We start from the raw sequence: 17531 nt of genomic DNA, 5'->3' as shown, positions 1-17531 counted from the left end.
ACAGTTAAATCAAACTTATTCTTTAGTAAAATCTCCAGTTATTAAATGATCACACCAAACCTTGTCTGTAGAGGAGGCCTGTTTAAATCAATAACATATTATTTTGTTCAAGTTTCTTTAAAGAGGAGGTACGGGGGATTTTTTTTTTTTTTTTAAAGCCAGCAGCTACACATACTGCAGCTGCTGACTCTTAATAAATGAACACTTACCTGTTACACTTACACTGCCGCCGCCATTGCGGGTAAGGGAACACTGCAGTGTAGCCTTACTGCGCATGCGCGAGGCCCCACTCCTCTCTCCTATTAGCCCGATGGCTGGGGGAGGAGCCCCACGGTGACGTCACGACCGTGGCTGGACTCCCGGAAGTTGGAAAGCATACCTGTCAATCAATGGGCAGCGCCGCTGGCAAAACACCGCTGTAGCGGCGGTATTTAACCTTTTTTCGGCCGCTAGCGGGGGTTAAAAGCAAATAGCGCCGCAAATCCGACGGTAAAGCGCCGCTAAAAATAGTGGCGTTTTACTGCCGATGCTAGGGGCGGCACTGTGTGAAAGGGCTCTTTGGAAAGAATCCAGGCCTATTTCAAAGCACTTTACTGAGCTTGTCAGAACCACCTCTGGAGGAAGTCTATTCCACATTTTCACAGCTCTTACTGTGAAGAAACCTTTCCGTATTTGAAGATTAAATCTTTTTTTATTTAAACATTAAAAAGTGCCCCCGTGTTCTCTGTGATGACCTTAAAGTGAATAACTCAACACCAAGTACACTAAATGGACCACCTATGTATTTGTACATGTTGATCATATCCCCCTTAATCTCCTCTTCTCAAAAGGGAATAGATTCAGTTTCTCTAATCTTTCCTCATAGCTGAGCTCCTCCATGCCTCTTATCAGTTTGGTTGCCCTTCTCTGCACTTTCTCCAGTTCCCTGATATTTTTTTTGAGAACTGGGGCCCAAAACTGAACTGCATATTCCAGATGAGGTCTTACTAATGATTTGTACAGAGGCAAAATTATATCTGTTTGGAGTCAATACCTCACAATACAAAGGATTTGGCTTGGTTTGGAAACCACAGCTTGGCATTGCATGCCATTATTGAGCTTATGATCTACCAGAACACCCAGATCCTTCTCCACATTAATTCCCCCGGTTGTACTCCCCCCCTAGTATGTATGATGCATGCATATTATTGGCCTCCAAGTGCATAACTTTACATTTATCAACATTAAACCTCATCTGTCACTTAGTCGCTCAATTAGACAGAGCATTGAGGTCGGCTTGTAAATTGGAGACATCCTGTAAGGACGTTATTCCACTGCATAGCTTAATGTCCTCTGCAAAGACAGAAATATTTTTAATCCCAGACCCTATATTTATAAAGATAATAAAAAGTAAGGGTCCCAGGACTAAACCTTGGGGTACACCACTGATAACCTTAGACCATTCAGTGTAAGAATCATTAACCATTACTCTCTGAATTCTGTGTTTTAGCCAGTTTTCTATCCATTTACAAATAGATTTTTCCAAGCCTGTAGACTTTACCTTGCACATTAGCCATGTGTGCGGAACTGTATCAAACGCTTTTGCAAAATCCAAGTACTGTATATCACATCCACAGCCACCTCTCTGTCCAAGGTTTTACTTGCCTCCTCCTAAAAAGAAATCGGGTTTAACAACTTCTGTCTTCCATGAATCCATGCTGCCTGTTGCTTAAAATATATTTTTCCAGCAAGAACTGTTCTATGTGGTCTTTTATTAAACTCTCCAGTATCTTCCCGACTATAGTAGTTAAACTAACAGATCTATAGTTACTTGGTAAAGACTTTTTAAAACCACTTCAGCCCTGGAAGGATTTGCCCCCTTAACGGCCAGGCCATTTTTTTGCGATACAGCACTGCGTCACTTTAATTGACAGTTGCATGGTTGTGCGACGCTGTACCCTAACAATTTTTTTTTCTCACAAATCGAGCTTTCTTTTGGTGGTATTTGATCACCCCTGTGGTTTTTATTTTTTTGCGCTATAAACAAAGAGCGACAATTTTGAAGGAAAATGTTTTACTTTTTGCTATAATTTCGAGTCCGAAGTTTATATATTCTACATATTCTACATATTTTTTGTAAAAAGAAAAAAAAATCGAAATAAGCGTATATTGATTGGTTTGCGCAAATGTTATCGTGTCTACAAACTATGGGATAGCTTTAAGGATTTTTAGTTTTTTTTACTAGTAATGGCAGTGATCTGCGATTTTATTGCGGCAGACAAATCTGACCCCAAATGACAGTTTTTGGGGACCAGTGACATTATTACATTGATCAGTGCTATAAAAATGCACCGATCAATAAAGACACTCGCAGGGAAGGGGTTAACGCTAGGGGGCGATCAATGGGTTAACTGTGTTCCCTGGGTGTGTTCCTGTAAGGGGGATGGGCTGATGGGGGCATGACAGAAATAGTTGTTCCTGATGGGGATTTGCCTTGTTTACATAGGCAGATTCCCGTTCTGCCTCTGTACTGGGCAATCACGGGTCGCCGGCAGACATTCAAGGCCTGCAATCCGGCCCCCTGATGGAAAAGGTGGGACTTTATGCTGATGACATGATGCTATACCTTGCCAACTTGGGTCCCTCTTTGACAACCGCACTTCATGTCATTGAGCAGTTTGGCAAGTTCTCGGTCCTTGAAATCAATTCAGATAAATCTCAAATCCTCTTGTTGGATATTTTTTCTCCATCAATAGAATAAGCCTCCCTGCCACTTGTTAGGGTTAGCTCTTTCAAACATCTGGGTATTTGGGGAACTAGGACCCTCTCTGACTTTATTCAGCTGAATGTGGAGCCTCTTATCCGTGTGCTTAAATCTAAAATTCAGATCTGGGCAAAGCTTCCATTAGGAGTCATGGGGTGGATAAATACAATAAAGGATTCCTATATCAGATTATGTTTGGAAGCCTGCACAGTTGTATGTTGCTCTTTTGTTATATAGTTCTGCTGTACTGGAGGGACAATATAGAGACATACAAGATCCCGGGGAGAAATTAAATATCATTTTTTTTTCCATTTTGCTGTGGTGAACTTTAAAAACCAACACAAGATAAAGTTCTGATTGCACATTCAAATTGTCACAAATGTACCTCAAGGAAATTTTTCTGCACTAGAACTTGATATATATTTTAGTCTTCTCTTGCAGTGAACCTGCTACAGCGTTCTTGGTTCTATTTTTGGTGAATGTCACTGTGTGTTTATTTTGTCAGAGCTTCTGTGTACTAAGAAAACCGCATAAACTGGCTGCAGGTGGGTCACCACTGACTGCTCACTGCAATGCCTTCAGCCGGCTAGGAAAAATGCAAAGTATGACCGTACAAATACAGTTGCGATTCAGTACATTTGATTAATCACGAATGAGATCCTCACTAATGTTTTTTTGTCCATGGCAGAACGTTACCAAAGGTGCAAGACATAAAATAGCTTTAAGTATCCAGAAACTAAGGGAAAGACAGAGTTTGCTCCGTGCACTGGAGAAGGTAAGCAGAAATCTATACGTCAGGAAAGTTTTAGAATGAACTATGACTTTTTTTTTTTTTTTTTTTTCTTTAATCAGTTATCTAGGTGGATGTAGCATTAATGCAATGTGAAATGAAAAGTGAATCTCCAGCTCTTGCCTAGTATGTACAGTGAATAATGTATAAAACCGATCAAGAAAAAATGTGTAAATACAAATCAAAAAAATATTATATAAATAAATATGTGAAGTAGCTGCTCAAATCTAAAAAGTGTACATATGCACTAAAATTGAATGAAGGAGAAATGTGATGAGCGCAACCTCTAGAAATGTTAAATGATAGTGCCAAACTTCCGTACTAGTATAGCAAACACTATATATAACCAAGTGCAAGATATCACGAAAGATATCAATGAAGTAGAGTCCAAACGCTTCAATGATGAAAGTGCCGTGATACAAATCAAAATATATACAATGAGCATCAAAGTACAACCAAAAATGGAGAGAGTCCTATGTCCAATTGGATTCTTGCAAATAAAGTGTCCTAAAGTGCTTCATACAGTGATCTTCCTTGTATATGAGCTCACAGAGCGCTTACCTCACCAATAAGGAAAACGGGCCTTACAGATATGCCATCCGGCTTATAACAGCAAAGGCGTTCGCTTTACACTCCTTCCTTAATGGCTGCAACTAGGGAGATGACCTCTGGTGTCTTTACTGCTGACAGTTATCTCCGGTAGAGTCAAAGCTTTTATTGTCTAAAACAGCAGTGGCTGTTAAAAATATTTCTCTTGAAATACATTCATTCATTTTTCTTCATGTATGATATTTTGCCTTGCTTTGCATTGGTGCAGCACCTTCTGGGACATCCTGTCACAAAACCTCCTTTATGGCCTGATTATCCTGCTGTCGTGTTGCAAGTTGGCACACATCACTGCTTTTTTAGCAGCTAATCACCACATTGGTTTAAAGAACATCCTGATCCAAAAAGCCTCCTAAGTAAAAGGTGGCCATAGATTATGAGATTTTCTTTCTTGCAACCACGGGCTGCAAGAAAAAATCTCTCGATTTTTTCCCCCCATCAGAACAGTCAATGTTGATGGGGAAATATATTGTGTTCTCCCAGCCATGGGTGGAACTCATGGGGGGGCGGGTCACGGGGAGCCTGTTCTCAATGCAGACGAGGCTCTCCTGGGTCTCTCCCTCCTGATTGGCTGAGATGCAGGAGTTATTGGCTCCGCTGCTGTCAATCACAACCAGTGGGGCTGAAACGCGCTCTGTGTCTTAAGCGAGCACACGTGAATGCCCCCCACAGCAAGTGGCTTGCTATGGGGGCATTCAGCAAGGGGGAGGGACCCAGAGCGCCAGTGGGGGACACGAGGAGGATCAGGGCTGCTCTGTGCAAAGCCATTGCACAGAGCAGGTAAGTATATAACATGTATTTATTTATTTTTTTAAGTACAATTTTTTTCTTTTTACAATCACTTTCAACTTTATTCACTGGAATATGAAAATGTTCGTAATCTTTGCTCCATTCTTGGTAAAGTCTTCTGGATAAGGTGGGGGAAGGCCTAGAGCCTCTCAGGTTTATGTTGCTGTGTGTCCCTATTGGGAAAATTAGCCTTTTTTTCTGTCAGGTCAGAATTGTACAATGTTAATTTTCAATAAAACAAGACCTGCTGCTTAATTGTTTGTAGAGGGGCACCACTCCTACTCTCATAGCTTGGGCAGGATCGGTTTCACAAGTCGCCAGCAGTTGGAAAAGTAATATATAATTGATCATCTATTATTTCTTGTAAGTCCCCTTTCACACAAGGTGGACTCGGATTAGATTAGCAGGGGAATTATCTGTTGATCCCCTGCCATCTGAATAGAGCCTGCTTTGCTCTTTGGACCAGTTTAGATGGATGAGGGAACAGATCCCCTTCCATGTTTTTTTTTTTTTTTTTGAGAACTGGATCACATTGGGGGTCTATAGGGGTGAACAGAGGGTCCGATCAGGCCTGCCTGAAAAAAATGATAGGCAGACCTGATCGGACCCTTCGCGTGAAATGGGCCTTAGGCAGTGACTCGCCCCTTGTTTATTTTTTATTATAGGGTGGCAGTGGCTGGCCTTCACGATGCCCAAGGTTGTAATGCTGTATAATAAAAACCTGTGGCTTTTTGCAACAAAAAGACCGGCTTAATCCACTTGCTGATTTTTGTTGATAATTTGTGGAACGTTTATGGCATTTTGCCAAGGCACTCTGGTTAAAAAAAGGCTGCTCTAAGGTACTCAACAATGATAACCTAACATTCTTTATTGTTTAAATAGGACATCTTGGAGGGAGGGAATGTACGCAATGCGCTTCAAGAGCTTCAGCAGATCATTATTACACCCATCAAGTACTATAGGCCCAATCAGACAGAGACTGTGAACAGCGAACAGTCTTCCCAGCATAGACCTGTTCATGATTCAGCCAACAAAAGCCCAGATGAGAACGAGCCACCCACTGGACTGACAGCTGATGGATTTCAACAGCAGAGTGATCTAAGGTGTGACTTGGAAACATCTGTGCCACCCATAGCAGATGGGGACATACCAGGACAACTGACAAGAGTGCTGGGCAAAGGTAAGGGTGCAGGTTTCACCTTGTTGTCTTTGTACATATTGTATGTCCCTTCTGAGCATATGGCTGATTTCTCACATTTCTCTCTACAGTGTGCACACAGCTGCTTGTTTCCCGGCCAGATGAGGAGAATATCACTTGCTATCTACAACTGTTGGAGAAGTGTCTGACACATGAGGTGACTGGATAAGTGGCCAGCAATGCTTTTAGTGAAAGTATTAAAGACTAAATCTGCCCAGCCATCTAAATGGGATTGTATACCTAGAAAATGGAACACTACCCAAAACCTTTTTTTGTATAGAGTGTTAAATGTGTCAGGTTTTTTTTTTCTTTTTTTCTTTCTGAATTGTGCTGGAGGGAAATTCGCTCTCCTTTTTTTTCTGATCCTCATTGTCACAAGGGCAAAGGAATACTGAATTTTTTTTTTTTATCAAGTACTTTTATTCATTTTTTTCACAAAACAATCAATACAACATAAAATCAATATATACAGACTAACATCTACGGTCTCGATATGTACCCCCTCGATTAAAAAAAAAAAAAGAGAAAAAAAAAAAAAAGAAAAGACAAATATAAACACTGTATCTTCTTCTACAACTACTACATTCTACTACTGGATTTCTCCTTCACATTCTACCCCTGGGCCAGTCCTTCCCCTTCCATCTCCCTGGTAGATGCCAATACCCACATAGGGAGGGACATAGGGAAAGAGAGAGACATAGGAGACAGCGGGAGAGGGGAGAGACAGACCGAGAGGAGGAGGGAGGAGAGAGAGGGAAAAAAAAAAAAAAAATAAAAAAAAAAAAATAATAATAAGTCCCTCTAAAATATAGTGGGATATGTAGGGGTTGATTCCCCTAATTGTGTATTTACTTAGATATATAATTACAAAAATTAATTATGAGGAACAAGAAGAAAAGAAAAAAAGAAAAATAATTAAACTATAGGGGTTAATTCCCCTATATTGTGTATTTACTTGAGTGTAAAAAAAAAAAAAAAAAAAAAAAAAAACAAATTCAGTATATACTACCCCATAAGAGGGAAAAAAGACTTTCTTATATAAAAAAGAAAGAAAATAGAGAGAGAAGGAAAAAAAAAAAAAAAAACACGAAATCTTACTGAAATATGGTGAGGATTAGGGGTTACTTCCCCTTAATGTATATTTACTTAAGTGCGCCAAAACACGATGGGAATGTGAGAAAAAGGAAGTTCATTTAGAATACTAGTGAAAAGTAGAGGGGTTAATTCCCCTTATTGTGTATTTTCTTAAATATGTTAAAAAAAAAAAATAAAAAAAAAAAAAAAAAAAAGGGGGGGAACACTTTCCCCTGTGAAGACCAAATAAAGAAACATTAAGTCCTACTAGATATAGTGAGATATATAGGGGTTAAGTCCCCTAATTGTGTATTTACTTAAATATATAATAACCAAAGTGAATTATGAAAAACAAGAAAAGGGGAAAAAGGAAAGACGGTTAAACTATAAGGGTTAATTCCCTTTATTGTGTATTTACTTAAGTGTACATAAACATGGAGAGGAAAAAAAAAAAAAAAAAAAAAAAAAAATTTTTATATACTACCCCATGAGAAAGAAAATAAACTAAAAACACTTTCTTCTAAAAAAAAAAAAAAAAAAAAAAAAAATCTTACTGAAATATAGTGCGGAGTAGGGGTTAATTCCCTTTAATATATATTTACTTAAGTGCACCAAAACACGATGGGATTGTGAAAAAAGGAGTTCATCTAGACTACTAGTGAGAAGTTGAGGGGCTAATTCCCCTTATTGTATATTTACTTAAAAAAAAAAAAAAAAAAAAAGGGAAAAAAAAAGAAATAGAAAAAAAAAAAAGGGAAAAAACAAAAAAAAAAAGGGGGGAACAAGAGGTTTCCTACCACCGGTCTCCCCTATTCCTCTCCAGACTCTCCTCCCCCTCCCTCCTCTCCCCCCCCCCCAGCCCTAAAGTCCCTCCATTTCCTCCAGATCATTTCATATCTTAGCCCAGACTCTGCCTTAAAGGACCAAAGCTCCTCCATCACTCTCATTTTATCAATTTCTTGGAGCCATTCCCCTATCGTGGGTGCTTTTTTTTCCATCCAGTTCCTAGGTATTAGTGCCTTGGCTCCGTTCAAAAGAAACGGGACCAAGGAACCTCTATACTTTTTCCTGGACATACTTGTAGTGTGAAACAGACATTCCCATGGGTCATATTTTATCGCATATCCACTGATTTTTTTTATCAGTCCTAATATCTCCCGCCAATATGCCTGTATGAGGGGGCATTGCCACCATATGTGGGCATGTGTTCCCTCCATCCCACACTCTCTCCAGCATAAGGGGGAAGCCTCTCCATTCATTCTATGCAGTTTAATCGGTACGAAGTACCATTTAGTGAGTAACTTATAATTAGTTTCTTTTACTTTTGCATCCATCGTAGTGGCCTGAACATATTCTAATACCTGTCTCTTCTTCTTATTGGATATGGTTTGGTTAAGTTCTTTTTCCCAGCTTTCTATTATTTTCAATTTCCCTAAATCTATCTTGGTTGTCAACATCTTATAGATGCTTGATATTCCCCCTTTCCCAGATTCTCCTTGGGTCATAAGTTTTTCCCATTTATTTAATTCATTCATAGCTCGCAAGGGCTTCGACAGAGTACTAACAAAATGTTGGACTTGTCTGTGTCTCCACCTGTCCCCTGGGTACTGTCCATATTTCTCTTGGAGTTCTCCCACCGAACATACTTCATTACCTTTTAATAGATCCTTCAATCTTGGGGTATCTGAGGTTGACCACCTCCGATACCATCCCCCCTCCTTACCCGGTGGGAAGTAGTCCGTACCTGTTAGTGGCAGCAGGGGGCTATTGTAGGGCAATTTATTTTTCTTACAGACCTTATCCCATATTCTAAAAGTTTCTTTTGTTATTACAGGCATATCCAGGGGTAAACCCCTATGTTGCCTCGGTACCCATATTATATTCCCTAGCTCTTTTTTACTTAGACTTTCTTCAACTTCTACCCATTTTTTTTTGCTTCCACCCTCCCCCTGCACCCAGTCTGTAATCCTCCTTATTACCGCCGCCTCATAGTACCTTCTAAAATCCGGCATCTGTATTCCTCCTTCCTCTTTGGGTCTAATCAGAGTCTCAGCTGCTATACGCGGCTTTTTACCCCTCCATATGAAACCTCCTATTATCTTTTCCAAGATTTTAAAATATGTTTCTGGAATTTTTATAGGGAGTGTTTGAAAGATATAAAGAACTTTCGGCAAAATCATCATTTTTATAGTACTCACCCTTCCCCACCATGATACTCTGTCTATACTATATCCCTTTAAATCTGATCTTACTTTATTCAATAGTAGTATATAATTGTCCTCATAGAAATATCTTTCCACGCTGGACAAGTATACACCCAAATATTTCATCCTTCTTTGCTTCCATCTAAATGGATATAGCCCCTCAAGTTCCCTACGATCCTGTGGGCTTAATGATATACTTAATATCTCCGTTTTATCTTTATTAATTTTAAGATTAGAGATCTCCCCATACAGTTCATATTCCATCATTATTTTAGGCAATGTTTCCCTGGGGTTCGATACGAATAGCATCATGTCATCCGCAAATGCGGATATCTTATGCTCCCTTCTGTCAAGTTTTATCCCTTCTATATCCTGATTCATCCGGATTGTTTCCAGTAAAGGCTCCAATGAAAGGACGAATAGGAGGGGCGAAAGCGGACACCCCTGCCGGGTCCCGTTACTCAGTGAAAAGCTATCCGATAGGGTGCCGTTCACCCTCACCTGAGCAGACGGTTCTGAGTAAAGAGCCCCTATCCACCTGAGCATACTTGAACCAAATCCTATATGGGATAGGTTTGCTAACATAAATTCCCATTCTAACCTGTCAAACGCCTTTTCGGCATCTAATGACAGGAATACTACTGGTTCTTTGTTCTTTTTGGCTTTCTGTAACAGAAATATAACTCTTAAGATGTTTTCTCTCGTTTCTCTCCCGGGTACAAACCCTGCTTGATCATTATCTATAAGGCCTTTTAAGAGCGGTCTTATCCTCTCGGCAAGAATTTTTGAATAGATTTTTATATCCACATTTATTAACGAAATCGGCCTATAGCTGGCACACAAGGATGGGTCCTTATCCTCCTTCCCTATCAATGTTATGTGAGCATTCAGAGCCTCCTTACGCATTGCCATACCCCCCCCTATTGAGTTCATGTACTTCTGGAAAAATGGTACTAGTATCCCCCCAAACCTTTTATAATATAATGATGTAAACCCGTCAGGGCCGGGGCTCTTCCCCATTTTGATATTCTTAATCACTTGATTTATTTCCTCTTTTGTTATTTCTTTTTCTAAGTCATTTATTACTTCCTCTGCTAGGCCAGGGGTTTTAATCTTTTCTAGATATTGTTTAATTTTCCCCCTTCTATTCTGAACTTCTATGTCCCCTTGCCCCTTGTTGACATTATATAGGTTTTGATAATAATCATAAAATATTTTAGTTATCTCACTAGTAGAATGTCTCATTTCTCCATTTCTATCTTTTATTTTCAGGATAGAGTTCTGTATGTTTCTTGGTTTTATGGTCCTTGCCAACAGTCTCCCCGGTTTATTACCAAGGGCATAAAATTTGTTGTTCGCATTGTTAAAAATCCATTTTGTTTCCTGTTCAAGGAGGTCACGGAGCTCTTCTCTCTTACTAGTTAGAACCCTTAGGACCTGTTCTTCCTGTACTACTTTATGCTCCCGTTCAAGGGCCTGGATTTCTTCTAATAGTGTTTGTTTCCTTGCCTGCCTAATCTTCCTCCTCTTAACCTTTTCTGCAATCAACCTTCCTCTTATAAATGCCTTGTGCGTTTCCCAAAGCGTGGCTGGTGCGATATTTTCAATATCGTTTTCTTTGAAGAATGTACCTATGTCCCTTTCTAGACCATCGGCTGTTTTGATATTATTTATCAGTGATTCATCCAGTCTCCATACTGGATGTCCAGCCGGGATCTCACCTGAGTCTAAGGACATTACCACTGGAGCGTGGTCTGACAGTGTTATAGATTTTATTTCCATCCTTATCAGTCCTTCAAGCAGCCGATGGTCTAGTAGGACATGGTCAATCCTTGAGTATGACCCATGAACCCCTGAGAAATACGTATAGTCTTTATCTTTTGGGTGGATGATTCTCCAGGCTTCCACCATCTGCATTTGATATAATTTATGTTTAACCATTCTAAGATATTTCCCTTCCGATCTCAGTGAGATGGGTTGAGTGTCTAGTAATGGGTCAAATACAAAGTTTAGATCGCCTGCCAGGATCACCATCCCTTCTCTAAAACCCTCTAGTTTATTCAGAATTTTTCTCAGATATACAGCCGGCCTTACATTAGGACAATATACATTTACCAATGTATATCTTATATTCAGAATAGTACCTTTGACAAACAAGTATCTTCCTTCGGGGTCTATTTCTGTAGCTTCTAGGGAAAACCGTATATTTCTATCGACCCCTATTGCGACTCCCTTTGCTCTTTTATTAGGAGAATAGCTATGAATCCATGTGGGGAATTCCTTAGAATTTAATCTAGTTTTAGAGGTTATTTTTAGGTGGGTTTCCTGGAGGAATACTATGTTGGCCGAGAGTCTCTTCATCTCCTGTAGTACCTGATACCGCTTGCTGGGGTTATTTAATCCTCGTACATTGTACGTAACCATTTTTAAAACACCCATTTATCATTTTTCACTTGTTCCCCCCTTAATGAGATTCGGAAATCATATCCCCACAGGACATGAGAGACTCCAGACCTTTTCTCCAGCCGTAGAACAACCAAACCATATTCCTGATTTAACTTCAGGCTCGTTTTTTTAAACGCACACATCTTCATCGGAGTACCTCGAGACCACATACAAAACATATACCCCCCCCCTCTCCAGCCCCCCCCCCCAACGCATTGAACCTCAATGCTAAGACTCACTCGGTTAGTGCCCATCCAGGCCGCTCGCCGAGATAGCCTTTCCTCGGGACGTCTACTATGACCCCCCACTTTCCAGGCCCCGTCTATAACAGGACGGGTCCTGGTCCAGGGACAGCATGTCAGCTCATGTTTCCCCCCTCCCCAGGCGGTACCCCCTATTCTCTCTCTGAGTATTAACCTTACTACAAACCATTGTTACAGAGAGAGCGGGTGGAGGGGGGGGATCCGGAGCAGGGGGACAATCCCTCCACATACCTGACAATCAACCATCCCTAACCCCCATCCTCCCATTTCCCCCCCTCCGCCCCCCATCCCAGTGCTCTACAGAGCTCTCCCTTTAGCCCACCCAGGCCTAAATAGTCTATGCCCTATTCCATTCTTGTTCCCTCCATCTTCTCCATGCTGGGGGCCTCTTTTCCCAGTTATCTATTTGCATTGGCTGAATATTCAGCTTTTTACAGAATTCTTTTACATCTTCATGGAAACGGATTACTGCTGAGACCCCCATATTCTTAACCGACAAGCAGGCTGGAAAGCCCCATCTATATGGTATATCCTTTGATTGTAGATGACTGGTTAATGGCTTCAACGCCCTCTTTCGGGCCAATGTCTCTGCTGATAGATCTGAAAACAAAAGTAGCTTGACCCCTTTATACTCCAATGTTGCCGAATTCCTTGTAATTTGGGATACCAGTTCTTTTTGATTATATTCTAGGAATCTGACTATAGTGTCCCTTGGTAGATCTCTCTGTGTGTTATAGGGTTTTTGTATTCTGTGGACCCGCTCAAAATGCATAGGGGCTATCGCCTCCCTTTTTAGGGCTGTATTGAATATTCCTCTAAGCACCTCCCCCAATTCTAGGTCTTTGACTTCTTCTGAGAGGCCTTTTATGCGCAGGTTTTTTCGTCTACTACGGTTCTCTTGATCCTCTAGTTTATAGCGCGCATTTCTTATTTCTATCCAGTCCATGTCCGCTCTATCTCTTAGTTCCGTTATTGCATTTCTATGTTCCTCTAATTGTTCCTCTATCCCTTCCACTCTCTGAAGCACACTTTGAATGTCTCTTCTCGTTGCTCCCATTTCACCTTTAATAGTTCTTTCTAGGCGTAATATCATTTCTGACATGTCCATCATATCCTGCCTAGTTGGTGGAGCTCGGGTGTCTCCAAGAGAAGTATCAGGAAGCCAGCTCGATTGTATTTGTTGATTTTCGGGGGTTTTCAGTACTTTACTTTGGCTTTTTATCGCGGGGGATTGATCCTTGTCTTTCTCCTTCTCTCTTCCTGGAGTCCCCCCCTCGGTTTGTCCTTTATTTTTCACGGGGGTCCCGGGGGTCCCTGGCATGCCCTTATCACCATCTCCTTTGGGGCTGACCAGTATCTGATCTGGTCCTTCAGACACAAGGTATGACCTCATTGTGCTGCGTCCAGAGCTCCCCCCCTGCGCATTTTTTGGGGCCTTTCGAACCATTTTTACCCTTTTGTCCACAGTCTGTTTTATGGAGATTTTTAATAACGTTCAATGATAAGCTCGCCGCCCTTCCCCGACTGATACACTGCCCCTGTATTTTTGGGCCTGTGTCTGGAGCGGAAAAAAAAAAATGGAGCGGGGAGAAAAGTGGAACACAAAACTAAGTGTTTATTCAATATCCGTATTCAACTGTCCCTTTTACCCCCTGTTCCTTATCTACTGGGCCTGGGACTGGGGCCTCCGAGAGCTTAAGTCCAAACCCTCCCAGGGGGATTCTGGGGGATTCAGGTCAGGCCAGTATGTACGGGGCTACTGTTTTCTCTCACTTTATCTCACTTTATCTCACTTTATCTTTCATATCTTGAAGTCCTTATTTTAATTAGATTATAACAGTCCTATTGGCCCCTTGGTCCAGATCTCTCTCTCTTCTTTCCTCCTTTTTTTCCAACACTTTATAAATTTCTAGGCATTCTTAGATATACATTTATATGAGATTATAACCAGCCCATTCCAGTACACTCCTTTTAACGAGACAGTAGGGTATAAGCACGGTGAACCCCCTTCAGCAGAACAATGTCACCCAAATACTGGTTCAGATTAACTCATGTCAACTTGGGAGGCCAAAGAAAAGATAGAGAAAAAACAGCAGATAGACCCAAAGCCAGTTCAGTTTACTGTCACTTGCAATATCATTTCATAGCAGCTTGGCTTTTCACTCACCTCCCCTCTTATTCCTGGAATTTCCACAGGCCGGCGATATGGGGAGGGGGGGGGGACCTTCCTCCGATCTGGTGGAGCTCTATAGGTGGTTAACCTGTAGCGGGATCTGACCTCTCTGCTGGCCGACTACGGGTGACTATCGGGCTCCTGTATCGCCCGCTCCCTTCCGCCTTACTCTCAGCAAGGCCGGGCTTGGTATCCACACTGGCGTCTGCGGCGTCTGTAGTGATGCACGCTGCAAGCCTTACTGCAAGCCTTGCAGAGCTCCCGCTCCCTCTGTACTCGCCTCCCTCCTCAGCCGCGTCACTCCGTCGCTGCGTCCGCCGTCGAGTCACGTGGGGCTCCCTGGAGGCATGCAGGTCCAGCTTCCAATACTCCGTACGGAGGGCGACGAGATCTCCACTGCCGGGTTCCACCGCACACCGCACACGCCGCCCGCCGGACCAGGTAATCTCACTAGCACAGTTCAGATGGAGATGGAGATTCTCGGCATTTCAGGGCTTTTCAGGGCAGTTTTGATCTCCTAGTCTTCCTTTTCTGAGCCGCCTGGAGAGGAACATGAGCTGCTGCTGCTGACGCCCTGAGACCTTACGGCGCCATGATGTTACTCCGCCCCTCCCTGGTGACAACACTGGAATACTGAATTTTTAAAGTTGGACTGTTGTCACTGGAAAGGGGTTAAGGTTAACGCCTCTTTAGTAAAAACTGTCAAAGGTTGGAATTCCTCTCACTTTATAAAGATTATACCTCACTTCCTGTTGTGCCTTCACTACAGGAAGTGAGTAATTTTCGCTCTCTTCCATTATACTGAACTAGTTTTCTTTTTGTATACATAAAAGGAACGTTCTTTGTTGTAGGTTTTTCTCAAGATAAGCAATGTGTGGCTGCATTTAGTTGACGGTGGTTTAGGACTTCCTAGAGTTCATAGGATATACTATTCTATGTTAGCTTGGATGTACAGTGCATCCGGAAAGTATTCACAGCGCTTCACTTTTTCCACATTTTGTTATGTTGCAGCCTTATTCTAAAATGGATTAAATTTATTATTTTCCTCAAAGTTCTACAAACAATGCCACATAATGACAACGTTTAAGAACTTTGCTTGAAATCTTTTCAAATTTATTAAAAATAAAAAAAAATCCCATGTATATAGGTAATTGCAGCCTTTGCCACAACACTCTAAATTGAGCTCAGCTGCATCCTGTTTTCACTGATAAACCTTGAGATGTTTCTATAGCTTGATTGGACTCCACCTGTGGTAAATTCAGTTGATTGGACATGATTGGGAAAGGCACACATCTGTCTGTGGAAGGTCCTACAGTTAACAGTGCATGTTGGAGCACAAACCAAGCCATGAAGTCCAAGGAATTGTCTGTAGACCTCCGAGACAGGATTGTATCAAAGCACAGATCTGGGGAAGGATACAGAAAAATTTCTGCAACATTGAAGGTCCCAATGAACACAGTGGCCTCCATCATCTGTAAATGGAAGAAGTTTGGAACCACCAGGACTCTTCCCAGAGCGGGCGGTTCCCCCCCCCCCAAACAGAGCGATCGAGGGAGAAGGGTCTTAGTCAGAGAGTTGATCAAGAACCTGATGGTCCCTCTGACAGAGCACCAGCGTTTCTCTGTCGAGAGAGGAGAACCTTCCAGAAGAACAACCATCTCTGCAAAACTCCACCAATCAGGACTGTATGGTAGAGTGACCAGATGGAAGCCACTCCTCAGTAAAAGGCAAACGACAGACCGCCTGGAGTTTGTCAAAAGGCACCTGAAGCACACTCAGACCATGAGAAACAAAGTTTGGCCTGAATGGCAAGCGTCATGTATGGAGGAAAACGGCACTGCTCATTACCTGGCCAATACCATCCCTACAATGAAGCATGGTGGTGGCAGCATCATGCTGTGGTGATGTTTTTCAGCGGCCAGAACTGGGAGAGTAGCCGGGATCACGTGAAAGATGAATGCAGCAATGTACAGATACATCCTTGAAAAAAACCTGCTCCAGAATGTTCTGGATCTCAGACTGGGGCGAAGGTTCTTCCAACAGGACAACAACTCTAAGCACACAGCCAAGATAACACAAGTGGCTACGAGACAAAATTGTGACAATGGTTATAGCATTCCCCTACTTGTGTAAATCGTTTTTATTAATTTTTTTGTCTTCTGTGTTTTTAAAGAGTTTCCCTGCTTCCTGTCTGATAAAAATGGTGTCGCCATAACAGGAAGGGTGGGAAATTTTTTCGAACCTGGAGTTATAGACCTGAGTAAAACTTGCCTGGGTCCTAATCCTTCCCCACTCAATCCAAGACTAGAAAAACAAAGTTGGCTATAGAGACACTTTAAATTATTGTATTAGCTGAACATATAGAGTTAAACTTGTTATGCATGACATTGCCTAAAAAAGCAATCCATCCTATATGGGAACAATATTTAGGTAAGAAACTTATAATTATAAGATAAATTTGCCTTTTAAAAAGTAAATAAAAAAAAACACATGTTTTTGCTTTTGCAGGTAAAAAAATGGTAAATTTTTTATTTTATTTTTGCAGCCTGTAAAGCTTTGCGCCCTGATCAGCAGCTTGGGGCTTGCCATGCAGGACTCCAGCTGACTTGTCTGTATCTATCTATCTTCTTGTACGGGCAGGCAGGTACACACTGACAGGGAGTGTGAACTATCAAAGAGCTCAACAGTGACATGGTTGTTAATTGAAACTACAAGCTGTAGTTTCCTATCCACAGAGCATTTGTGAATTAATGTTGTGGCTGGGCAGGTGGGGCCCAGCACGGCCACATTATTTTCATACAGTGACAGTGGGCGCACAGAGAAGGTGCTTGCTCGCGGTCACTGGCGAGGGGAGGAGAGGCTGCTGGTACATTTAACATGTTCCAAAAGGTAAACTTATCCTTTAAAGTGGTTCTAAACGCAGGAGTTTTTTTACGTTAATGCAGTAAGGTAAAAAAAAGTGTGCTTCCCGTCTGCCCTTATACTTATGTGAGCCAAGTGTGCATCCAGCACTCTGCACAAGAGCAGCAGCTCTGCTCTCTCTCTCCTCACTAGCTCAGACACAGCAGTAAGAGCCATTGGCTCCTGCTGCTGTCAATCACAGCTAGTGAGGAGGGGAAGGGGCTGTGCTGCACTGTGTGTGTCGATGGACACACAGAGCACGGATTGGGAGTGAGCCTGTATAAGTGGCTTGCTAGGGGGGAGGAGCTAGGACCGCCAGAGAGCGATCCGAGAAGAGGATGGGGA

General features: G+C 41.9%; 1 protein-coding gene across 2 annotated transcripts in view; it reads left to right on the top strand.

Annotated features, from left to right (window-relative positions):
• Positions 1-17531, top strand: part of SAMD4B (sterile alpha motif domain containing 4B) — a 60725-nt gene that overhangs the window by 30435 nt on the left and 12759 nt on the right. For both annotated transcript variants that reach the window (XM_040323371.1, XM_040323370.1), the window contains exons 6-8: positions 3432-3518; positions 5811-6108; positions 6198-6283. In XM_040323371.1, coding sequence (XP_040179305.1) covers positions 3432-3518; positions 5811-6108; positions 6198-6283 — 471 coding nt within the window. The remainder of the gene's footprint in view (positions 1-3431; positions 3519-5810; positions 6109-6197; positions 6284-17531) is intronic.

The sequence above is a fragment of the Rana temporaria genome, chromosome 9 (genome assembly GCF_905171775.1).
Source record: "Rana temporaria chromosome 9, aRanTem1.1, whole genome shotgun sequence".
Lineage (NCBI taxonomy): Eukaryota > Metazoa > Chordata > Amphibia > Anura > Ranidae > Rana > Rana temporaria.
This window is presented reverse-complemented; position numbering and strand designations above follow the sequence as displayed.